The sequence below is a fragment of the Chelon labrosus genome, assembly GCF_963514085.1.
Source record: "Chelon labrosus genome assembly, chromosome: 16".
Classification (NCBI taxonomy): domain Eukaryota; kingdom Metazoa; phylum Chordata; class Actinopteri; order Mugiliformes; family Mugilidae; genus Chelon; species Chelon labrosus.
In genome coordinates this window covers 5,916,398-5,940,586 of record NC_140349.1, presented here as the reverse complement: position 1 = coordinate 5,940,586, position 24,189 = coordinate 5,916,398, and the positions used below count along the sequence as shown (strand labels likewise).

At 40.9% G+C, this 24,189-nt stretch overlaps 3 protein-coding genes across 3 annotated transcripts in view; 2 read left to right on the top strand and 1 right to left on the bottom strand.

Annotated features, from left to right (window-relative positions):
* nudcd1 (NudC domain containing 1) overlaps positions 1 to 11,706 on the bottom strand; it is a 45,847-nt gene extending 34,141 nt beyond the window's left edge. Inside the window, exons 1-4 of the mRNA XM_084563936.1 lie at positions 11,522 to 11,706; positions 8,634 to 8,788; positions 5,024 to 5,209; positions 2,470 to 2,653 (exon numbers count right to left, since the gene is read on the bottom strand). Of these exons, the coding sequence (XP_084420062.1) occupies positions 2,470 to 2,653; positions 5,024 to 5,209; positions 8,634 to 8,788; positions 11,522 to 11,636 (640 nt within the window). The 5' untranslated portion in view covers positions 11,637 to 11,706. The remainder of the gene's footprint in view (positions 1 to 2,469; positions 2,654 to 5,023; positions 5,210 to 8,633; positions 8,789 to 11,521) is intronic.
* Positions 11,707 to 12,031: 325 nt separating this feature from the next.
* Positions 12,032 to 13,870, top strand: LOC311501254 (transcription and mRNA export factor ENY2-2-like). The gene is made up of 5 exons (XM_084562973.1): positions 12,032 to 12,064; positions 12,160 to 12,234; positions 12,345 to 12,415; positions 12,493 to 12,567; positions 13,573 to 13,870. The coding sequence occupies exons 2-5, from the start codon at positions 12,167 to 12,169 to the stop codon at positions 13,647 to 13,649; spliced, it is 291 nt and encodes a 96-aa protein (XP_084419099.1). The 5' UTR covers positions 12,032 to 12,064; positions 12,160 to 12,166; the 3' UTR covers positions 13,650 to 13,870.
* Positions 13,871 to 18,580: 4,710 nt separating this feature from the next.
* pkhd1l1.1 (PKHD1 like 1, tandem duplicate 1) overlaps positions 18,581 to 24,189 on the top strand; it is a gene marked incomplete at its 5' end in the record, with an annotated part of 41,208 nt that continues 35,599 nt past the window's right edge. Inside the window, 12 exons of the mRNA XM_084563433.1 lie at positions 18,581 to 18,647; positions 18,860 to 18,937; positions 19,150 to 19,294; positions 19,376 to 19,484; positions 19,565 to 19,622; positions 19,703 to 19,796; positions 19,980 to 20,033; positions 20,143 to 20,216; positions 20,307 to 20,349; positions 20,478 to 20,548; positions 20,646 to 20,756; positions 22,624 to 22,719. Coding sequence (XP_084419559.1) covers positions 18,581 to 18,647; positions 18,860 to 18,937; positions 19,150 to 19,294; positions 19,376 to 19,484; positions 19,565 to 19,622; positions 19,703 to 19,796; positions 19,980 to 20,033; positions 20,143 to 20,216; positions 20,307 to 20,349; positions 20,478 to 20,548; positions 20,646 to 20,756; positions 22,624 to 22,719 — 1,000 coding nt within the window. The remainder of the gene's footprint in view (positions 18,648 to 18,859; positions 18,938 to 19,149; positions 19,295 to 19,375; positions 19,485 to 19,564; positions 19,623 to 19,702; positions 19,797 to 19,979; positions 20,034 to 20,142; positions 20,217 to 20,306; positions 20,350 to 20,477; positions 20,549 to 20,645; positions 20,757 to 22,623; positions 22,720 to 24,189) is intronic.

Below are 24,189 nucleotides of genomic sequence, written 5' to 3'. Positions count from 1 at the left end.
AGCTGTGCGTCTCATGTGAGAGCTACTGCATGTTATTTTACTAGACTCCCATTAGTGCTCAGGCAGGGATCTCAGAGCTCTTCCACCAGGGTAAAGGTTTTATATATACCGTCTGTCAGCTCTTTGGAAACAATAGCAGGTCTGCAGCCTCCTGTGAATGAGAGGGAACTATTACATGGTTTCCTTTTCTCATTCTTGCCTCATTTCATTTTTGTTTTCTGGTGATGAAGCCATCTTGTGCATAACATACACCGATCAGCCACAACATTATGACAGGAGAAGTAAATTCAGTGTTCTGCTGGGAAACTTTTGGACCTGGCATTCATTGGTGTGGATGTTACTTAGACATGTAGCACCCACCTAGACCAGACCAGACACCCCCACCCCATAGCAATGACACTCCTTGATGGCAGCAGCCATCCCCAGCAGGATGCAGCTTTAGGAACAACTAAAAAAAAAACATGAAGAACAGCACAAGGTGTTGACCTAGCCTCCAAATTCACTAGATCCCAAACTGATCATGTGTCTGTGGGATGATCCACAGAGGCCCCTCCCCTCAAAGGCCCCCACTAACAACATTCTGTTGCCAGACACCACAGGACACCCTCCGAAGGCCCATGTCCATTCTCTGATGAGTCACAACTGTTTTGGAGACACAAGGCAGACCTACACAAAAATAGGAAGGTGGTCATAATCTTATGCCTGATTGGTGTATGATTCTTGTTCATGAAGCTGTAAATCAACAACCGTCCCGTTAATCCTGCCTTCGTGACAGCGCAGCTTCATCCTCATTTCGTTCTTTTCTGTTTGTTCAATATATTTCAGTTCATACCACAGTGAGTTGTTTATTTTTCCCGTTATTAACTCTGTCATGCTGCAGTGAAGGTTGTAATTTTCACACGCCAATCAGCCATAATATTATGATGGGTGAAACCAATAACACTGATTATTATTATGTCCTGAAAGTTGGTGTTAGAAAGTGGAAGGATTTGAGCAAACTTGACAAACTGCGACGGCCAGATGACTGGGTCAGAGCATCTTAAAACCTGCAGCTCTTACGGGACGTCCCTGGTCTGCAGGCTTTCTCGTGTGGTCCAATCCAACAGAAGAGCTACCGTAGCTCTAATTGCTGCAGAAGCTAGTTCTGCTAGAAAGGAGTCAGACCAGTCAGGACACATGTCCTTGCTAACGTCTGTGCCCAAAACGAGTTCATGAGCATCAGAGCAGGAGAACGTGGCCAGGTCTGATGAACGCCACGTGGGTGTTTACCTTGGGAACACATGACGCAAGGATGTAAGGCTAGTCGGAGGAAGTGGACAATGTTATGCAGGGAGACCTTGGGTCCTGCAATTCACGTGGATGTTACTTTGACGCGTAGCACCACCCTAAGCATCGTTGAAAACCATCTACACCCTTTTGTGGAAACTGTATTCCCTGAGGCCTCTTACAGCAGGATAATACACCAAGTATTATAAGGGGGTAATTTCCTCCCCTGGATCAATAGCATCAAAAATATATTTTTTTATCATCCATTAGAATTTGCAAAGTAACTAAAGCTGTCAAGGAGTGTAAAATGTCCTCTGAGTTCGATTATCCCGTGTGAATGCGCCGCATGAAACACAAAGTCACATGACGTCCCCAGGTAAAACTAATCCCGTGCAAATAGGGCTTCAAGCTGTCAAACTGTTCAGTGGCATAAAAGGTTTAATATTAACTCTAACATGTAGTGGAGTAGAAGCAGAAAGCGGCATCACAACCAGGGATATCGTCAGTAAATTTGAATAAAACACAGAGTTTACTTATCCTGTGCAAATCACATCTTGTCCCCAGGTAAACCTAATCTGCAAATACTTCATAAGAAAGAGAGAAGCCACTGATTTCAGAGTGAAGCATGTTTTTGTTTCTCTTGCAGTTATTAAAGTTGTCTTTTAACAGCACCCCATGCAGGCACATGGACGTTAATGATAATCAAACTCTGATAAAATTAAAAGACTAATCAGTCCAGCTGATTTGCATTATCAAAACGTGGTTTTAGTCGAGACACCAAACAAACCAGAGACAAGATTAAGCTGCGGCGAGCAGATATCAAAGGGGCTGCATCTTTAAATCCAACTAAATGAGGAAGGGACTCTCAAAAGGCTGCTGCTGCTGTTGTTTTGTCCTCCCAATATTTGAATCGTTAGTCGGAGCTTTCTTTCTCAGCAAGAGCCAAGAACTTTAATGAAAAACCTTCTTGCCAGTGTTTGCTTCAGTGCACGCTAATCTCATCTGTGGCGTAATAATTAAACACCATTAAAGGAAGACTATGACGAGCATCCTTCTATGGTTTAATTAACATTGGATTCAGACGTCTACACGGGACATGAAGACGGCTAAAAAAAAAAAAAAGATAATTATGTGTGACACAGTTCTCTTATCATACTTCATGCTCAATTAGCAAACTAGAAACCGTGTTAGCGAACCACCCACCGGGTCCTGCAGTGTTGGCGACTGTGATCCACTCCAGAGACACAGAGTATCCGCTCCCTTTGGTCTCCTGCGGGTCCTTCTGGATGCGGAGCAGCAGGACCTCCATGTTGTGGACGCCGCCCTGGACGTGGGAGTTGCTGTGGAGGACGGTGAAAGGCTCCCCCATGTCTTCAGAGAACAGAGGCTACGGGCACAGAATCAGAATCAACAGAGCATTCGACTATTATTTATTAAATACACCGATCAGGCATAATATTATGACCACCTTCCTAATATTGTGTAGGTCTGACTCATCAGAGAATGGACATGGGCCTTCTGAGGGCGTCCTGTGATGTCTGGCAGCAGAATGTTGTTAGTGGGGGGGCCGATGGGTTGAGGGGAGGGGCCTCTGTGGATCATCCCACAGATACTTGATCAGTTTCTAGTGAACTTGTGCTGTTCTTCATGTTTTTTTTTAGTTGTTCCTAAAGCGTTTTTGTGTGTGTGTCTGTGTCAGGCTGCATCCTGCTGGGGATGTCTGCTGCCATCAAGGAGTGTCATTGCTATGGGGTGGGGGTGCCTGGTCTGGTCTAGGTGGGTGCTACATGTCTAAGTAACATCCACACTGATGAATGAATGCCAGGTCCAGAAGTTTCCCAGCAGAACATTGGATTGTCACAAGATGGTCAATGTTATTTACTTCTCCTGTCAGTGGTCATAATGTTGTGGCTGACCTATGTTTGTAATCCACATAATTACATCCAAGCATCGTGAACAAAGGTTTACATTTAGCTTAAACTAATAAGAAGTAATTTATTAGAGAGTGCATGTGTTCATATTCCTTTACCCAAGTGTCATCAAAATCCCTTTTTTTATCCGTTAGATTTCTTTTATTTACATATTTTTTTCTCTTCTTTTTTCTCTTACATCTGCTTTACATCATCTACTGACTGGTTCTTATCCCTCTGTGTCAGACACTGCAAATATTTGTCTCCTACATTTTTAAGTTATTTCCACTCTGGCAACACTTGCCCGTCATTTTTAATAATTTAACTTTAAAGGTTTAGAGGAAATGTCGCTGCATCTTCTTGTGAAGCGGTTAAACTGATTAAAGTGTGCAGAGAGTTATTCCTGCACACTTTAAATGGTAAACAAATGCAAAAAAAACTAATGGTTATACAGATAAAAGGCTGCAACCAAACAAATGCGGCTGAAAAAGCTGCTTTAATGAAGGCTGGTAGCATTAAATGTTGCTAAATGGCTTTAAATGGTTTACAGTGTCCTCTGAGATGAAGGCGTTTGTCTTAATTCTCCCAATAAAATGCAAATTCAAACGATTATTTCTAGATCAGTTGTCAGGGGAAGGTGATGTGATGCTGAGACTTTAATGCGACTGCATTAACTATGTCTGGCTTTTAACTCGGACTAAGTGAGAGACGTATTACGGCTCAGGTGTGATCTCCCCCCTCCCCGAGTGCCGAAAGTTAAAATTACAACATCGGACCTTAGTCCGTCCGACTCGAGGGCTTGAATCTTCATTACAAATTCCACTCTTGAACTTTGCTTTTAGAATTACTCTCGTTTGTAGCCAATCCCAATTGCACGCCTGTTAACAAGATAAAGTGAACAAAGACTCATCACAGACTTCATTCCTTACCGGTAAGAGTCAATTTCCAAAAGCTGCCGGAGCTTTTTTAAACACAGAAATTGGCTCTGAAGCTTGACTTTTCAGAATAGTTAAAAAAATAAAAAATCTTCTTTTGAGAAGACGGCGTGATGAATAACAAGTCAGCTCATAATGCGAGAATGCGTTCATGCTGCAGGCTGCTCTCCTGTAAGAGAACAACGATCATCACTGGCATCGTTTTCTGCCTCAGTGCTTAAGATTTTCCACTACGGATACTTTGAATGCTGGCTCCATTCATCCTTTTAATCCACTATCAATCTCCCATGTATCATGCATCACCTATAAGTATAGCATGCTCTTGTTTATATCCTGTATATAGCATACACCGATCAGCCACAACATTATGACCGCTGACAGGAGAAGTAAATGACATTGACCGCCTTGTGACAATTCATTATTCTGCTGGGAAACTTTTGGACCTGGCATTCATTGGTGTGGATGTTACTTAGACATGTAGCACCCACCTAGACCAGACCAGACACCCCCACCCCATAGCACTGATACTCCTTGATGGTCACAATGTTGTGGCTGATCTGTGTATTTGGACACTCCGTTTCTGGACATTGAAAATATCTCCATTCTCCATTCCTGATCTTGCCGAAATTTGCAAAAGTTGTGAACACACCAGTGAGCTAGAGATTAGCATTACAGAAGTGTCAGATACAAAACAAAGTGTTAAGTTAAAAAAAAAAAAAAAGCAGATGACAAAGCAACACACTGTTAATACAGTAACACACAGTGTGAAGCCGTTATCGTCAGTCCAATCAAGGGTGTTGCACATCCTCCCAGAGGTCGATAAAAAGGTCACAAAGGATGAATCTGACTTCACACAGACTGGTGAACTACAATGCAGTGCCTGTTAGCAGCATGCACAGCTGTTACACTTACTTCCCACTTCACATGGGCGCTGTCTCCCCTCTTGCCGGTGCGCAGGAGGTGCAGCCGGCCGCTGCCGTCCGACAGAGCTGCCCAGGTCGCTGAGGTGAGGCTGAGGGAGGCGCAAAGACGGTCCTCGCGCTGGCTGGACTCTGTGTTTATACGGTAGACCTCTCTCGGCTTCCCCAGGGCCGTGTCCTGAATTAACAACACAACACAACAGACCCGTCAGTCAGTACGTTGTCTGTACACCAAGTTTCCTGTGAGTCATTTGAATCTGTAGAGAAATTTTGGATGTGTTAATGGAGAAGGATGAAACCAAGTAATGGTTAAAAACTGGAAAAAAAAACAGTGACTGCACTTCCTGAGGAGGCTGAGGAAGTTCGGCATGTCGCCTAAGATCCTCAGCAACTTTTACAATTTCATCTTGACCGGCTGCATCACCGTGTGGTACGGCAGCACCAGGGCCTTTCTTGGCCTTTCCATGGACCGCAAGCAGAGAGTGGTGAAGACTGCTGAGAGGATCACCAGGACTCCACTGCCCTCTCTGCAGAGCATGTTCACACTCCAACCCTCAGGCCAGAGTGTGAAATGCAGATGGCCCTCAAGACTGAAGAAGTCCATTTTCCCTGCTGCCACCAGACTCCTAAAGAGCTGACAGGACTCTATAGTCAGACAAACAGACTAAAACCGTGGACTACTTCATCTCATTCTTTTTTAGCTCATTGACAATTGCACTAGTTATTTTAGATGTTAGATGTTGATCTCTTTATATTCTATTTATAAGATTTATTTTATATTGTTCGCATTTGGGTGGACGGCAAAAGAAGAATTTCACTGTACAGGGAAACATGTTTCTACACTGTGCACATGACAGTAAACTCTTTGAATCTTGAATCTCCTCTAATTTCTTTTCTCTGGCACTGAGCTCCTGTCCTCTAATTTCTTTTCTCTGGCACCAAGTTTCTATCCTCTAATTTCTTTTCTTTGGCACCAAGCTCCTATCCTGATTTCTTTTCTCTGGCACTGAGCTCCTGTCCTCTGATTTCTTTTCTCTGGCACCAAGCTCCTATCCTCTAATTTCTTTTCTCTGGCACCAGCTCCTATCCTCTAATTTCTCTTTTCTGGCACCAAGCTGCTGTCCTCCGATTTCATTTATCTGGCACCAAGCTCCTATCCTCTGATTTCTTTTCTCTGGCACCAAGCTCCTATCCTCTAATTTCTTTTCTCTGGCACTGAGCTTTTGTCCTCTAATTTCTTTTCTCTGGCACTGAGCTCCTGTCCTCTAATTTCTTTTCTCTGGCACTGAGCTCCTGTCCTCTAATTTCTCTTGTCTGGCACTGAGCTCCTGTCCTCTAATTTCTTTTTTCTGGCACCGAGCTCCTGTCCTCTAATTTCTTATCTAATTTCTCCTCTATTACTACTCATGCAATACTTTATGTTAATTTACTTACCCCCTACCACCACGCCAACCTGAATGAACAATTCTCCAATCTGCCTATGATTCCTCTTATATTCTCGAACTGCAACATCTTCAGCTATATCTTGTATTTGTATCATCATCAGATTCCACATGTACGCTTTTAGTCAGATGTACGTATCTATGACAGATGTATGTTTATCTCATTCCTCCTATCCTCTCACTTCTCTCTCTTTTCTGTCTCTACCCGGCCGGCCTTAGGCACATGGGTCCCTCCTATATGAGCTTGAGGTTCTGCTCAGGTTTCTTCCTGTTAAGGGAGTTTTTCCTTGCCACCGTCGCTTAAAAGCTTCCTCTAGGTGTTTCAAGCCAGGTTTCAGACTGGACTTTGCAAAGCGTCTTGACAATTCGACAATTTGTATTGTTATTGACGCCATATAAATAAAATTTAATTGAATTGAAACTCCCGTCGAGAAAAGTGGCAGATATTCTCCTCTATGAGAATTTTGCTTATTTGATTATCAAGGAATCAATCAAAAAGTTAATTGCAGATCCATCTATTAGGATTGATATATATGCATGGTTGACTGCAACGGATGCCGATAACCAAATTTATAAGAGACTGTGAGCGGCCGTCTCAGAAAATGGAATTGGACCACCGCTGGCAGATGCCGCAATACCATACTGACGAGGTTAGTGCATGATGATTGTTTCAAATCAACTCCGTTTCACTCCTCTGATTATGAAGCAATCAATTATTAACCGAGGTTAACGGGAGCTCTCACGGTGGCAGAGCAGCATGGGTGCGGTGCAAAATGGATGTAGTTCATGGTTGCGGTTCAACACTAAGAAAAGACTGGAAAAGGAGTAAAATGTCGGCTTTTACTTCTACCAAACAATCAATCTCAGAGCCGTCGAGTCGTGAATCACAGAAACGTTTAATAAAAGACGGTGCTGACTGAAAAAAAAAAGAAAGGTCGATGCTTCCTTCTTAAATTTCAGTAACAGTAAAAGTCTCTGATTGTTAAAAGACGTCAACACAAAACCTGAATGAAAGAAAACAACATGCAGCTCCGTCACGCTGCCATGTGGGCGCCCATGTGACTTGACTTCACGTGTGATTCAACGATCCAAGAACATCATTAGTAATAAATAGATATGCAAGGAACAGCGTTTCAAAAGGCCTATGCAGCAGATGCCCCTGTTGTTGCCATGGAGCGTGACACTGCGCATTATATTGCTACCTAATGTATGATTCGCCTTTGAGATCATTCTCTCCGACATCCACTCCGTTAATGCCCTGAACCGGGCGCGGACCGCCTATGTGCTCCCCTGGAAATGTACACAAAAGAGGCTGCCAAGGACGATAATTATCATGTGATCATTGTAATTAGAATTTGAGCAACATCATGTAATGATGCCACTGAAAGCCAGAAATACTGTCTCACAAGATTATAGGCTGATGATCATCATTCAGGCCAGTTTAGACATTTAAAAAAAAAAAAAGAAAGAAAAACTACAATGCGAAGGCAATTATCTCAAATTACGGTCAATGATGTCTTAGACATAAAAGAAGTCTCTGCTGAAAAGGTCATCTGGATGATTTTGCTCCTCGTCTCGACATCTTGGTATCGGGTAACAAACCTGGATCGGAACCTAAAGTCAATCATGTAATCAGTCCTGTGATTAACCGCATACACACGAGGACTCAAACAAAACCTGGTCTGCTGCTGTGAGTCACACAACGGACAAAAGACTGAAAAGACAGTTTTTTCCCTGAATATTGAGACTCTCACTCTTTGTAACTGTCTCTAATTTAGCACTGGAAACAAAGCAAGTTGGGGACATTGTAATACTCCACATTAATGTATATGTTAACAATAATATATTATTATTATTATTATTATTACTATTATTATTACAATATAGCTTTTATTGTGGATTGTTTTCTGGACCTCACCCGCAAAAAAATGCATCATGGGCTGATGCTGCTTTTGCACCAGTATTTGGTCACCACCTACTGGTGTGTCAGGTGCATCAAAATAAATCCACGTGAATCAGAAACACAGATCTTTAATTTAATAAACACAACATATTTATACGTATAGGTTTATGGTGTGCGTTAAAGCAGCACGGAAATGTTGCACTACCCATCAGGTTCGGTGAGGTAACAGAGAAATAAGGCGAGATTTAAAAACTTACCAGAGTGACGGTGAGGTTGAGAACCCGTCCTTTGCAGTCCACAAACAAAACGCTGTCCTCGTACCAAGGGTCTAGGTGCAGGTAATTGTACATGCCAAAAGCGCGCACGTGTTCCAAGGTGTACTGCGTATCCTTCAGTTTAACCTCCTCCACAGCTGCAGCAGACATGGCAATAAAAAGAAATCAGAATGAGAGATTAGACAATGTATTTCAAGAGAGAAATGTACAATTACGCTTCATGTGTGTCCTAATATCAACTTTAAATATTGATATTAGTCCAACATAATTTTTAATTGTCAATTTTTAGACTTTTCTCTAAATGTGCTACTTAATACAGTCAAAGATCTTGCCATGCAGCTGCTTTACGATATGCATGACTTAGAAAATGTATTTATGCATGTACTGTGGCCAGCACTGATGTGAAAGTGGTGGATGCTGGCTTCTCTCTGTGCACATTTTAAATTCATGATCTGATCTCATGATCTGCATTCATCTTTTATGCAACTTTGCTGTTTGTTTGTTTCGTGTGCAACGCGTGTGGAGGCTTCAGAGACGAGCTAGTTGCCACCGCAAATGTGAAATTAGACCCAAATCTCACTACCAACCTTAGCCTTAACATCCATATACTGATTTTTTTATCAGGTGTGCGATGAACCCAAAACACATTTGTACATTGTCTGTACTCATCATGACATTTCTGGGCAGTATTTATTTTTAAGAGCACTACTTGTCAAACATATGGCCCGTGGGCCAAAACTGGACCGTCAGAGGGTCTAATCACGCCCAGCAGGATGAGATGAAAAGACATTAACTGCAATTTTTCAATAATATTGGCACTTATTTCTAATTTGTCCACTTGCAGTCGAGCTGTTTTGTTAAGAGTTGTAGACATAACACAACACAACACCCTGAACTAAACAGCAGATGGCAGCAAATGCGCCAAAATTGCACTTTGCTTCCTTTAAATATGTGAGGTCGTTCATAAAATGTTTTGTCAAAGGATAGTTACGGTGGCTGGGAGGTGCAAACGTCACTAGATCGATGTCCATCTTGGGTCACCATGAACTCGTATTGGCCACTCCCATTATCACTTCCTGTTCAACCCCGGAGTTGGTACATTCTCTTTCCGGTTGATGGTTGATGGTTGATATTTGTAAATTTGTAAAAGTGGTGGGCGAGGCGAGGTGGTTAGCACTGATGCCTCACAGCAAGAAGGTCACCAGTTCGAATCCATGGGCCGGCTGGCCTTTCTGTGTGGAGTTTGCATGTTCTCCCTGTGTCTGCGTGGGTTCTCTCCAGGTACTCCAGCTTCCTCCCACCGTCCAAAGACATGCTGGTTAGGTTCACTGGTGATTCTAAATTGGCCGTAGGTGTGAGTGTGAGTGTGAATGGTTGTCTGTGTCTCTGTGTTTCCTCTGTGTTTCCTGTCCTAAATTATGGAACGATCTCCCCCTACACATCAGACAAGCCCCTTCGCTGTCCATTTTTAAAACACATCTTAAGACCCATTTTTATTCTTTGGCCTTTAACACAGCATGAGACCCTGTTTTCTGTTCTGTTTTATTATTATTTTAATACTGTTTATCATTTATTATTGTTTTTATATTGTTTTTATTGCTTTTATATTGTCTATGTTTGATGTCTTATATTTTAGGTTGTATTTTATGTATAGCACTTTGTGTCAGCCACAGCTGTTTTAAAGGGCTTTATAAATAAAGTTGAGTTGAGTTGAGTTGTGTTAGCCCTGCGATGGACTGGCGACCTGTCCAGGGTGTACCCCTGCCTCTCGCCCGATGACAGCTGGGATAGGCTCCAGCAGACCCCCGCGACCCTTAACAGGAATAACCGGGTATAGAAGATGAATGAATAAAAGTGGTTCGCCACCTGTACATTTGTTTTGGCGTTTGTAAAAGTGTTTCACATTTTGTAATGTTGGTTTGCACCTCTCGGCCACCGTAGATAGTTTATTAAATGTTCAGAGACATTTTCATAATGTACTTTTTTTGCACTAAAACAAAGGGATTTTATTCATTTATTTGTCGTTACTCATGAATGTGTTCATGAACGCCCCTATATACACTCAGTCTCCCTCACTTCGACCTGTTCTTTTTCTCTTACTTCACTTTGGTTGGGTTCTCTTAGCTGTGCTTTATTTGTCATCATACAATTGTACAACGAAACTACATGGTTGGAGGGAGAATTAGTCATGAGCCGCTGCGACCTGCTGCTGCCACTGTGGGGCAACATGACCCGGCTCCTAGCACCCAGGTTTTTTTGACGATGGTGGGAGGAAACCGGAGTGCCCGGAGGAAAACCACGCAAACACGTGGAGAACATGCAAACTCCACACAGAAAGGCCCTGAGAATCTAATCCTCTTTGGCCTGGGGATTCGAACCGAGAACCTTCCTGCTGTGAGGCACCAGCACTAACCGCTGTTATCTAATGCATATTTTTTTGCCTTGTCCTGCAGCTATAACACCTAAATTTCCCCTCAAGGATCAATAAAGTTTGATCTTACATTGTGGACCGCACAAAATCCTCACAAACACTGCTTTCAGTAGACAGTTACATTAGTATGTTATACATTTTCTATCACCTGTATCATTAACATATCCAGTACTGAACCCCACACAGCTTTAAGTAGAGGACTTTAAACCTAACTTATTGGGCTAAAACTAGAGCTACTTCAGTGTTAACAGCATAACCAAAATAATCCAAATTTAAAATTTTTATGTATCAGCAATGAATCAGCTTTTTGTCTTAAATTTAAATAACCCAGCTTGTCATTCTTGTTTACTATAAGGAGTGACATTAGTTGTAATACTACAGCTCTATCAGTGCTAGGCTAGCATGCTAGCTAACTGCACTGTAAGTTAGTTTCTCTCACCTGCATCCAGCTCAACGTTGTACGTCGGTATGGCGTCCAGAGATAACCTGTAACTTTCAAAGTTGGGGTCCAGGAGGTTTCTGTTGACCTTCAGCGAGTAATTAGACGCAGCCATTGTTTTCCAGTGTGACTGTCTTATTCACAAGTTGATGACAGCCTGTGTAGCAGCAGCAGGACAAGGAGGACAAGGAGGAGGAGGAGGATGGTGAAGAAGTCCAGCAGCACAGACACACGTTTCCTGTTTTGTTCCACACGGAGCCATTTCACGGCGGACATGAACTCCTCGCGCGCTCACGGGAAGTTGAGTTTTTGTTCCGTTTTATATTAAAGACAGTTTAATTTAGTCTTCACAGAGTAAAATAATTCACTAAAATATATTTGTTTTGTAAACAGACGATTTTCTTGAACACAAATGTTACGTTAGTCGGTGATTGTTGAAGAATTAAACGCTCCGACGTCGGAACCTTTACGCCTTTGATGTTTCCGACGGGACTGTTTAGTAAAGGGACCGTGTGTTCCCCAGCTGATCCTTCTCGACAAAAGGTAGCGCCTGTGTGATTGCTAGCTGATTTAAACGCATTTTAAATACATTTCCCTGTTTCCGCTGCGTGCAGGCTGACGCTGTCCTTTGATTTCAGGCAGATCATGAGCAAAGACTCACAAATGAGGGCTGCAATAAACCAGAAGCTGATAGAAATGGGGGAACGGGAGCGGTAAGTGAGCTTTTCTCTGCAGTGATTTGTCGGTGAATGTTTTTTTGTTTGTTTTTTTCTCCAACATCCACATCCGTTTACATTAACGTCAACTAAATGTGTGGCCGCAGGTTGAAAGAGTTGCTCAGGGCAAAGCTGGTGGAGTGTGGGTGGAAGGATCAGCTGAAAGCACACTGCAAAGGTACGGTGTGTGTTTCTGTGATGTTGTTTTGATCATTTTTGCGCGGTGTGATTAAAGTGAATAACCGCTGTGTCCAGATGTGATCAGAGAAAAGGGTCTGGAGCATGTCACAGTGGAGGACCTGGTCACAGAAGTCACACCGAAAGGCAGAGGTACAGTACAGGTGTTCATATGCAAACACAACAGCAGGGGGTGGAAGAAGGACAGAAATGATACTCATACACAAACACTCATTCAGGTTGGGAGTAAAAATTCAAAACACGTCTGCAATCTCGGTCAGTATAAACCCCTGCTTCACGGTGAAGCTTTGGTTAAACCTTCATAACTTCATTTTCTATATTCAGCCCAATATCGCAGATTTAGTTCAAACAAGTCTTTTAATCTGCTCGGCATTTCCCTGCGTCCTATTTTGGTTCGGATCTTGATTCATGTGATTCACTCTCAAAAAAAGCAAATAAATAACACACCACACAGTACGTACAGAACAAGACACAAGTGTTTAAAGTGAGTATACTATATCCAGTAATAGTAAAAATGCAAATAAGAAGATTGAATCTGAGTAAAACACACATATCAAATAAATAAAATTGATTTTATCAGCTGAAACTGAGTTTGCAGCCATAATCTCTTAATTCCAAAGTGTGGGAACCAGATAAATTATAGTTTAAAGACCCCAGGGTTATCACAGTACAAGAGAAACTATCATTATTCAGGCTGCAGCTCCTCTAACCAGGGTAAAGTATATCAAGTTAACAACAAATAGTATAGGATTCAAATAATTGTTAAATCCTCTAATTTCATTCCACCTCCATTGTCGAATCAAATCAGAGAGGCTGCCTTCTCATACATCATATACAAGTCCTTCTTCTAAGGGTGTACTTCCTCTTCAAACAAAAGTACAAGATGGTTTCAACTGAGGAGCCAAACTCAGACAGGTGGACATAGTGTTTTTTCATACGTCCACGTGCATAAGCCTACTTGCAATGCTAAGCAACCATTACTGGAGGAATAAATTGGTGCAACACTACTATTTTAGATCTCACGAAATCCTGAAGTTCAGCACAACAAGATGACAAACGGTGTCAACAACTGCTGACAATTATAGCCCTGTTCTGTTTGTTCAGTAGTCACTGATTCACTGTTTCTCTCCTGTGCAGCTCTGGTACCGGACAGCGTGAAGAAAGAGCTGCTGCAGAGAATCCGAGCTTTTCTAGCTCAACACGCAACCTTGTGAATGAGGCGATTCCTGTCCAGTCGTTTTTTTTTTTTGTTGTTGTTGTTGTTTTTTTTTTTACTCACTGTAGATCCACGATTAAGATCCAGACTGATGTTTGTTCTCATTGTGAGCAATGCTGAAGTGTTAATTTTATTTTGTATTGTGTGTTTTCATATTGATTTTAGTTTGTTATGCTGCAGTTTTGGAAAAAATAAATAAAGTCATGCCTATTTTGGTCACCAAGGGTCCTGAAGGTTTTTTTTTTTTTATTATTATTGTAATTGCTATTTGTCAGATTGAGTCATACCTAAAAATACAGACGGATTTGACGTCTTTTTCTCGACAGACAGGGTGATGAATGTGTTGTGCTAAAAATAAGACGGGAGACAGAATGACAAAAATGCTGTCTCTGTCTCTGTCACATGCTTAGTTTGCTGCACTGTAGATATTTAGGATGCTGCATTATATTTACTACTAAGATCTTAATAATCACATTATTTTGTCCTGTTACTGATAAAAGCATTTATATATATTTTAGGAACATTTATGATCCAGCAAACAGGTTATATATGCTCCACATTTTAAGTAAACGTCATGTTCTAGTGGACGTAAAGTCCATTGTTGTGGTCAAAATTGTATAAGCAGTGAGCTCATGCTGCTGCTGCAGTTTTGCAATGTTCCCTTCCAGGAACTGTGTTTTTTGGTGTTTTCTGTGGTATAGCGCAGAGGAAGCCAGATGCACTCCTCCTTTCACATCTTTCGTCACTTTCCAAACTGGCTGGACAGCATATCTGCTCTTGTTCCCCTTTTTTTTTTTTTTTGTCTGTTGTTTTAATGATTTCAGACTTGCTGGAAAGAGTTTGTCAGTCCATCGTGCAGGTTTTAAATAACACAGTGACAGGGGGTAGTTATGCTCTAAGGATTAAATTTGATGCATGGGCTGAGTGAGAGCTTGTGCGTGGGTTGTGTGTAGATGCCTTCCAGCAGATATCAACTACAAAATCAGACACAAGTCGCAAGCATTCATCTTTAACACCCGTGTTACTCCCATCTTTAATTAAACTCATTGTTACTGTCCTTATACCTAAGCTTAAAGCAATCCTTGAATGTTTTTTTTCCCCAGTTAGTTAAAGGACATTTTCAGAGATACACATGGCTTTTATTTATTTTTATTATTTTGCAAAGAGTTACATGTGAAGATTGATTTAGCCAGTATGCTAATTATGGCGCTAAACCTGGGAGTTGTCTTAGGTTAGCACGCAGGCAGGAGAAAACACTCCACATTAAACTACAACTTGATTTTTACATTTCTTTTATATTCACTTAAAGCAAATATCTTATAATATGTTAATAATTGAGTGGTGGTGTTGTTGATTGCTAGACAAGACTTAAATGAGACGACTGAAATCAACTCAAGTATGCTAATAATGTCGCTAAAACCGGTAGCTATCTTAGGTTAGGACGCAGGCAGAAGAAAATACTCCACATTAATTAGTAATCTACAACTTGACCATTTTACCCTTCTTTTTGTGCAGTTTAAACAGAAATCGTATCATACGTTGATAATTGAGCGATATTGCTGCTGATCGAAAGCCAAGACTTAAAAGAGAAGACTGAAATCAACTCAAGTATGCTAATGATGACTGGCAGCTATTTTAGGTTAGCATGCAGGCAGAAGAAAATACTCCACATTAAACTTAATTTTTTTTAAATATAAAGCAAAATAAATCTAAAGGAAATATGTTCATAGTTTAGTGTTCCTGGTGGGTGATAACTAGCCGCTAGCTGTAGTATTAGCATATGGCTAGAGTCATCAGTCTTCTTCTGTCTAATAATTTCTTTAAAATAATGTTCTGTTTCACATAACCTTAATGCTAATTTTTTATTGCCGTAATAATAATATTGTATCTCACAGTTTCCTTTACAAAGATATACAAATGTAGTTACATGTGACATGTCAGTGTTTTATTTTAGTAGGTATAGTTTAGTAATAAGTTAATTTTAGTTGGCTGGACCATACCTTGTGTCCAGACGTCAAACAAAACCACTGTTGTAATTTTCCATAATGCATTTCAGACATTATTGTATCTACATTTCTAAAATATTTGCACTTCTTCACAATCTTTTCTGAGTTACTGCTTGTTGTTTGTTCTTTAATTTTCTTTTTTTTTTTTTTTTTTTAAATATAAGATAAGATCATTCTTTAATTTTTCCCACAGGTCATTTTCTTTCATCATCTCCCACTTTGGTCTTTTCAGGTTAAACAACATGGCTATCTAGAGCTAAAAATAACAGCGAAGAATGACAGGACTACCATTATCTTCTCTGCCTTTTGTTCTCATGGACGTTATGTAAAAAGGCACAACATTTCAATGGGCAATCATGTTTTTCCTACCTGGAGGCCCCTGTGAGAAAATACGACACGATTAACTGATACTGTGTATATAAAGCTGAGAAAGAGGTTCTCTAAAAGACTCAGGCAGGCTAAAATGTTGAATTTTGTTCAGCTGTTTACATTTCAGGGACAATATCATTGATTGTATTGGCAGCTAGAATGAATCTAACCCCTTTACATTGCCTTGAAACTAATAAATGCATAGTTAAAACATTAGCTAATAAGGCCAAATGAAGATAGTTAACTATTATTACAGAACATTATATCTGGATGGGTTGCACTGATGCCTCACAGCAATAAGGTTCTTGGTTCGAAACCATCGTCCTGACTGTGTGGAGTTTGCATTTTCTCCCTGTGTCTGCTTGGGTTCTCTCCAGGTACTCCAGCTTCCTCCCACCATCCAAAGACGTGCTGGTTAGGTTCATTGGTGATTCTAAATTGGCTCAAATTGGCTAAATCTCTGTGTTAGGCCTGCGATAGACTGGAGACCTGTCCAGGGTGTACCCGCCTCTTGCCCAATGCCAGAGGTTACAGAAAATGAATGACTGTACAACTTGACAACATGGGACAGCAAACGTTGCAAATTCGTCCTCCCACTGCTTGCCTCATTTAAATAACTATTTCACAGTCTCAGATCAGAGTTCCACAGATTTCCAGAGAGGGAACCCAAAATGCTTTTCCACAGAATGTTAACTGAGAATACATTTCCCAGTGCTTTGTCCTCTTGTTAAGAGACAACGGGCCGGTCATTGAAATCTTAGATATAATATGTTGTGATAAAGGGAAATGATGTTATTATTTTTCCTTTTTCCTTTGCGGATGTGTTGGAGAAAGGAAATGAATACAGAAACAAAGCATACTGAATGTGAAAAGGAACACTTTTACTGTAACAATGTGATTTCTGTGTCATCAGCATGTCATCACTTCAAACTAATAATATATTGAATCTATTTTAGATTCAGCATGCCAAGTGATTGTTGTGAAATTTAAGTGTCGTAATCATGTGGCTGTAAATATCCCTAAGCTGCCGTGTAGTTTGCCAGCTGCAGCAATGATTCATATTATTTTAAACTCCCTGGATCTCTACTGACAATAAGTACATTTTACTCCACTGTTGATAGGAGAAAAAGGTAAAGAGTTTGTTGTAAAGTTCAAAGCGCTGGTTGTGTTAGGTTAACATGCAAACAGAAACCACATGAAACCACATGAAATTTAGCCTTGCTGCTGCTGCTGCTGCTGCTGCTACTGATGGGTGTTATCCTGAAGACACATCAGGGCATTTCAATGCATTTTTACCACAAAATACTCTTAAAGTAGTCTGCTATTAATGTTAAAATGACATTTCTCTTCATTGTCTTCATGATTTCAGCATTTTATTTATTGTTTTGAAACCGTATCCATGTGTAAATGTCCTTATGTATGGTAGTATTAATACAGGTATGTATGCTTTATGAAATGAGAGATGTTGGGACACAGCAACACTTAACTACTAGTCATGCAATTCTGCGCTATTACTGTATGTTAACTGCTGTGTGTCCCTCCCCTCCTCCTCCATCTTCTTGTGAGTGTCTCTGTCCTGGAGTTGTGTGTTTCCTGTGGAGCTCCATACTACATCTGTTGTCGTGGTCTCATCAGGATGCCCAGTCTTCATGGAATCCTGCAGTTATCCACTCCTACCTGAAATAACAATTCTCCAACCTGCCTATGATTCCTCTTACATTTTCAAACTGTCATGTAACATCATCAGTTTGTATCAGAAGATTCCACATGTACTCTTTAGTCAGATATGTGTATCTATGACAGATGTATGTTTATCTTGCTGTTCTCTTCTCTCTTTCTTCTGTCTGTATCCGGCTGGCCTTGGGCAGATAGGTCCCTCCATATGAGCTGGGTTCTGCTCAAGGCTCTCACTCAGACACTTTTTATCTGATTACTTTCCTCTCCTTTCTCTGAATGGGTTGAGTCTCCAGTCCGTGGAGCTGTTACTCATCGCTCCGCTGACCCAGTTCCACTCCTCTGCATTGTCTTAATATTGGGAAATATAAGTGGGGTTGATTTCAACAACAGATTTAGACTTGAGCAGGGATTCCCGATCACTGCAGTCTCCTCCCAGTTTCAGGTGAGAGGCGGAACACTGAGCACCTTATAAAGACTCAGTGCGCATTTGTGGACACAGACAGAGGCTCTCTGACTTTATCAGCTCTATCTTTTGCACCTGACAACAGGTGGGACTTTTCATTAGAAAATCACACTTAAATCGCGGGTTCAATTGCATTTATGCGAGACTGTTGCATATTTTAGCTTAGATCATTTTATGCGTAAAATTCAAATTAAACGGTTTTAGACGAATTTTCAGAAATGTTCTCTTGGATCCGATTTATTATTTTCTTTAAACTATTTTAATATGACCAAACCAGTTTAATGTGAATTGAAAATAAATAATTTTATTATTATTATTATTTATTTTTTTATTTTTTTAACTTTTGTGGTTCGTCATTTTTCCCAGTTAACCTGAACGCAGCTCGCAGGTGATTGATCTGGATCTCTCTCCAGGATGGAGTCCCTGAGGAAGCCTGCAGCTCTCCTCCTCCTCCTCCTCCTCGCCCTCTGGTGTTGTTGCAGTAAGTAAACGAATAAGTTTCTGCCAAGTTTCATGTGTGTGAGTCAAACTTTAATCGATTTCCTTGCTTGTAGTCGTAACTCTGTGCCTTTTTAAATGCGTAAAATCATCCCAGCTAGTCCACTGCTAAAAAGAAAAAAATCTCTCTCTCTCTCTCTCTCTCTCTCTCTCTCTCTCTCTCTCTCTCTCTCTATTTAATTTAATTTATTTTAGGTGCTCAGCGCATCCAATACGTATCTCCACATAGAGGAAGCACCAATGGAGCAACACGACTCACCATTTCAGGAGATGGTACGAGATCCAAAATATTCATGTCTCAATGTTGTTACGTCTTTGTTACTTTTTCCAGAATTAAAAGTATTGCAAAGAGTGGCAGCTGTATTGATTATAGTATTATAGTATTTATAATTGTAGGTTGTTGTTTTCAGTTGTCCTAAAAGTCCTAATCTATCTCTGATTGTTGACTCTTTTGCCTTTTTCTATTTGCCTTTTTTTTCCTCCAGGTTTTGCCCAGGAGAAACAGTTCCAGCTGAACCCCCAAGACGACACGTTTGGAAACCGCGTGACCCTGGTGTCCGACACCCTGTCGGTGCCCTGTGATGTGGAGAGGGACTCCACGCACGGCAACCAGATCCTGTGTTACACCAGGTAGAGTCGCACGCCGGCCGGGGAAACTCTTCAAGAGCCTCTCTTCCTCTACATCTAAACTGATCATTTTGTCCACGACAGGGCCATGCCAGGCGGTCAATATGTGGTCCACGTCAGCGTGGATGGCGTTCCCATTCCTGACAGCAAGATCTGCAACGGTGCATACAAACCCTACCACTGCAGCTTTTACGTAAGTTTGAAGCAGATTGGTTTAATTCTTTTCGGATTTGCCTCTCTGGCTGCTTTGTAACAGCCTTTTCTTGTCCTCAGACCGTCTGGTATCGCACGCCTGTCATCCAGTCTTTGAGTCCGTTCACTGGTCCCCCAGGTACGGTGTCTGAAGCGCGCAGGGATTTTTCTGAGTCCGTTTTGAACTTAATATTAAACCCACTTCTAAAACCACTGCAGGCACAGAGGTGACAATGCGAGGTCGGATGTACAGCGATGTGTACGGGAGCAACACAGACAAGAGCTCAAACGGCCTCAATGTCAGATTTCTGAGGTATAAAGATAGAACACACAGGACTCATTAACTTATGGTACAAGCTGGTTTGACTTAGAAAACTCTGTTTGCACCGAAGACAGGTTATGTGTTTTATCTTTTTAAAGAATATGCAAGATCCGGACTTAAGGTGAAACAATTTTTATTTAAATCCGTGAATCATTCTGTTGTTGTTCGTTGCAGAGCCTACATGGGAGGAATGCCGTGCGAGCTGCTGAAACCGAATTCAGATGAGCTGTAAGTAGTTTGAAAGACGAATCCCTCAAGGGTTCCGTCCAAATCAATGCAAAGCAACATTTATCAAACTATTTGCATGGTACTAAAAGGCGCCCAAATGTTTCTGAAGGTACAAACTGCAACTGGATTCTGAAAGCTCTCACTGGGGATACATGACCTGCAAAATGACGGGGACGTATGTTGGTGAGCTGGTTTTTCCCTTTCCAGTTAAATGACATATTAATTAACCATTAAACTGCACAAGCTGCACTTTAATCACTATGTTTTCGACAGGTCATCACAACTTGAGTTACATTCTCGATTCGGACTTTGGAAGGTAAAGCACTGTCTGGAAAATCCTCTTATCTCGTTCTCTAGTTTGAGAAAATCAGTTCAAACCCTTTGAGCTCAGATTGCCGAAGTCAAAAACTATTTTATTCAGATAGTTTTGTTAATTGTCTTTAGGAGTTTACCAGAGAAGAAGGTGTACAGGGTTTCATCTGTGGGCAAACTCTCCATGTTCCAGACGTACGCAGGTACGTTAGGAAGAAATCTGCTCTCGAGAAATCTGGTCTCATTAAATGATTCTCTGTTGTGTTTATTTATGGTTTTTGTGTCATCTCTCTCTCCCAGAGGTGACCGGAGTCTCTCCATCGAAGGGCAGCATCATGGGCGGCACGCTGGTGACCGTGCACGGTCGCTACTTTGACCAAACTGACGAACCGGCGCGCGTTCTCGTCGGAGGTAATCGCCAAAAACAAAAAGCTCACCGGCTATAATTACCACCTGCTAATACCATGACAACTTTACTATTGTTGTTTTCGCACGGTACAAGATGTTCAGCGCGACTAGATGAATGTTGCCACAAAACAAAAAGTCGTGGCATTGTCGGGGCCTCGAGTCACGCAGCGGTGATAATCCTGTTCAGCACAACAGAATGTGTGCATACTTTGAGACAAAGGAAAACCACACAGTTGTCACAGAGAGGAGAAAACAATCTTTCAGAAGCTTAGAGACACAGCAGACCATGACAAGCGATCCGGCCCCGCTGTTTCATGAGTCACTTAGCGCTCTGACGACATTTAGTCACAGTACAGATGTGACAACAAAGCAAGTCTATAGAGAGATATGGAGAGAGAGTCACTGGTTTAAGGCAGAATCGGCGTGAGAAAAATAAAAATAAAAAGTTAATAACAGCTTGGATAAATTTGACTTATTACCCTAAGTTACCTTTTTATAATTACTATCATTTAAATGTTTGATTATCTGTACACCTGAATATTAAAGGGGAACTACTATTTTTTACAACATGGACCTTATTTCTGGCATAAAATACGATCGTTTACTCACCCTTATAACTTTTGTGTAATTTGCAGTCAGTCGGGAGATATTTAGATCAGCGTATATCCATATAGTGGGAGTGACTGGGGCACCGAAACACAGCCTCTAAATAACGCATTATCTGCCGCGAAACTCGTTCATTCACCAATATCGGTAGGTCAATCTACAGACCCCAGATGATGATAACAGGTAACTCTGGACTCAACATGGAATAGCACTAGCGAGTTTCGTGGCAGATAATGTGCTATTTAGAGGCTGCGTTTCGGTGCCCCAGTCACTCCCACTATATGGATATACACTGATCTAAATATCTCCCAACTGACTGCAAATTACACAAAAGTTATATGGGTGAGTAAACGATCGTATTTTATGCCAGAAATAAGGTCCAGGTTGTATAAAACAGTAGTTCCCCTTTAAAGGTGTTTTATTAAAAATTTTCATTAATTGATATTTTATTCCACACACAAGAACAAATAAAGACACTTTCTGCAGAGCTTCACTAATTGAATACAGGTTATACTATAGATTTAGTGACCCTAATAAAAAAAAAAAAAACTAAATAATATTGATGCTGTTAACGCACAGATTAGTAAAGTAGTAGTGGCTATAAAATTAAATAACACAGATTTCCATTACGTGGGTGTAATCAACCTTTGCAGATAAATAAATAATTAAATTTAAAGTTAAATCATGCTCAACACTGCCTATATAATAAATGATGTGATTCTTTATTACAACTGAATAAATCTGACGAGTAGTATCAACAGGTAAAAAGTTAAAGGCTGGAACGGGTTCTTCGTATGTATAATTTAAATTATGCGATAAATTTCAGAATAAAAGTTTGAAAGATTAACAGGAAAAGTTCTATTATTTTTATTTTTATCATTATTTATTATTAATTATTTATTTTACTCAGAAAATAATTAATACATTTTTCTAGCAGCTTTAGTAAAATGTACATTAATTCATAAAACATTACAAGTGTAGTGTTAAATCTAGTGTGAAAAAAAATATATCATAAGAAAAATATACAGGCTCCATGAATATTGTATTATTACTTTACAGGAGTAGCAGTTTTTCTTGTTATAATGTTAATTTCAGCTACAGTTTGATAATTTATTACCAATGTTTGATATGTCCATTTCTAAAAAACAATCATCAGTGTTAACTAATGCTTTCAGATTAATGCAATCTGTTGTTGTTGTTGTTGTTGTTGTTGTGTAAATGTGCTACGTGCTTTCAGTTGCTGACATGTGACGTTTCTCTTCAGGCCTGCCTTGTGAAATCCAGAGTGTGGCCGATGACAGGATCATATGCAAGACTGCCAAACTGATGAACCGCCACGACAACCAGACGGTCTACCCAGGTGAGAACAGACCGCAGCCTGCTCCTCCTGCTGCTGTTGCCGCTCCGTGTCATTACCTGAGCGAGGCATGGACGACAGCTGAGCTTTCTGAGGAATTTAAAGCATCTGTCTTCTTGCTTATCTACAAAGTCGTTGTCTTGTTGATGATTTCGTCCCGTCGCCTGCAGCGCTCCGTCACTGTACTTTGATGTGCTGTGTACTGGAACCATGCACTCTGTTATCTGATTGTGTCAAAACGCACGAATGATACGAGCGAGTTCTCACAAGGCTGGCGTCATCAGCCGTTACGGACACTAGATTTTAATGGTTCTTAATTTCGTCCACTTTCTGTATCGTGTTTCGTGTGCATCCCTGGCCAGAGGCATTTCATTCAGGACTGAACAATAATACGGTGTCCAATAAGGCGCCTATAAATAAAATGTATTATTAATAAGAGAAATGTGAGAGTCTTTGGAGATTACACCCAGTCACGACAGTTATATTTGAGGAGGAGCGGGTGAGGCCATGCTTAGTGCAGGAAACTACACTGATCAGGCGTAACATTATGACCACCTTCCTAATATTGTTGTGCCTCCAAAACGGTTGTGACTCATCAGAGAATGGACAAGGGCCTTCTGAGGGTGTCCTGTGGTGTCTGGTAACAGGATGTTGTTAATGGGGGGGGCCTTTTGAGGGGAGGGTCCTCTGTGGATCATCCCACAGATACTTGATCAGTTTGGGATCTAGTGAATTTGGAGACCAGGTCAACACCTTGTGCTGCTCTTCATGTTTCTTTTTTAGTTGTTCCTGAAGAGTTTTTGTGTGTGTGTCTGTGTCAGGCTGCATCCTACTGGGGATGGCTGCTGCCATCAAGGAGTGTCATTGCTATGGGGTGGGGGTGCCTGGTCTGGTCTAGGTGGGTGCCAGGTCCAAAAGTTAGCCAGAAGAACACTGAATTGTCACAAGATGGTCAACGTTATTCACTTCTCCTGTCAGTGGTTTTAATCTTGTGGCTGATCGGTGTACCTCGGCCTATTCAGTGCCGGTTGAAATGAGAAGATATGTTTTTTGGGTGATTACTCAAGAACTCATGGGCTAAATATGACAACATATAGGACCAAGAATAGAAACATCTGGGCTGTAACCTTGTTCAGAATAAGAGGGAATATTTTTGTTCCATTTTGCCAAACAACCTGTTGCTTTGATTGCTAACTTTGCATCTGTTTGGCTAACACCTTACACATTGATAGTGATGTTTATTAATGTGCATTGTCCCTAAAAAAAATAAGTTAAATATTAAATTCTGACTAAGGCTGCTGTTGGGCTAATGATCATTTTTATTCATGAATGCTGTTTTGATCTCAGCTGACCGATTAACACACTGTTAAAAAAGAGTATAATTAGACCAAAAATAGCAAATGAATAGTAAAATACATTATCTGTTAGTTGCATTTTTAAGTTTAAGTTTTAAGTTTAGCTGCTTTGTCATGT

Bases quoted from the DNA above. Each gene is read 5' to 3' on its own strand.
- LOC311501254 (XM_084562973.1), top strand. From the start codon at position 12,167: ATGAGCAAAGACTCACAAATGAGGGCTGCAATAAACCAGAAGCTGATA. The intron at 12,416-12,492 runs GTACGGTGTGTG...CGCTGTGTCCAG, and splicing joins GCTGAAAGCACACTGCAAAG to ATGTGATCAGAGAAAAGGGT. The intron at 12,568-13,572 runs GTACAGTACAGG...TCTCCTGTGCAG, and splicing joins AGTCACACCGAAAGGCAGAG to CTCTGGTACCGGACAGCGTG.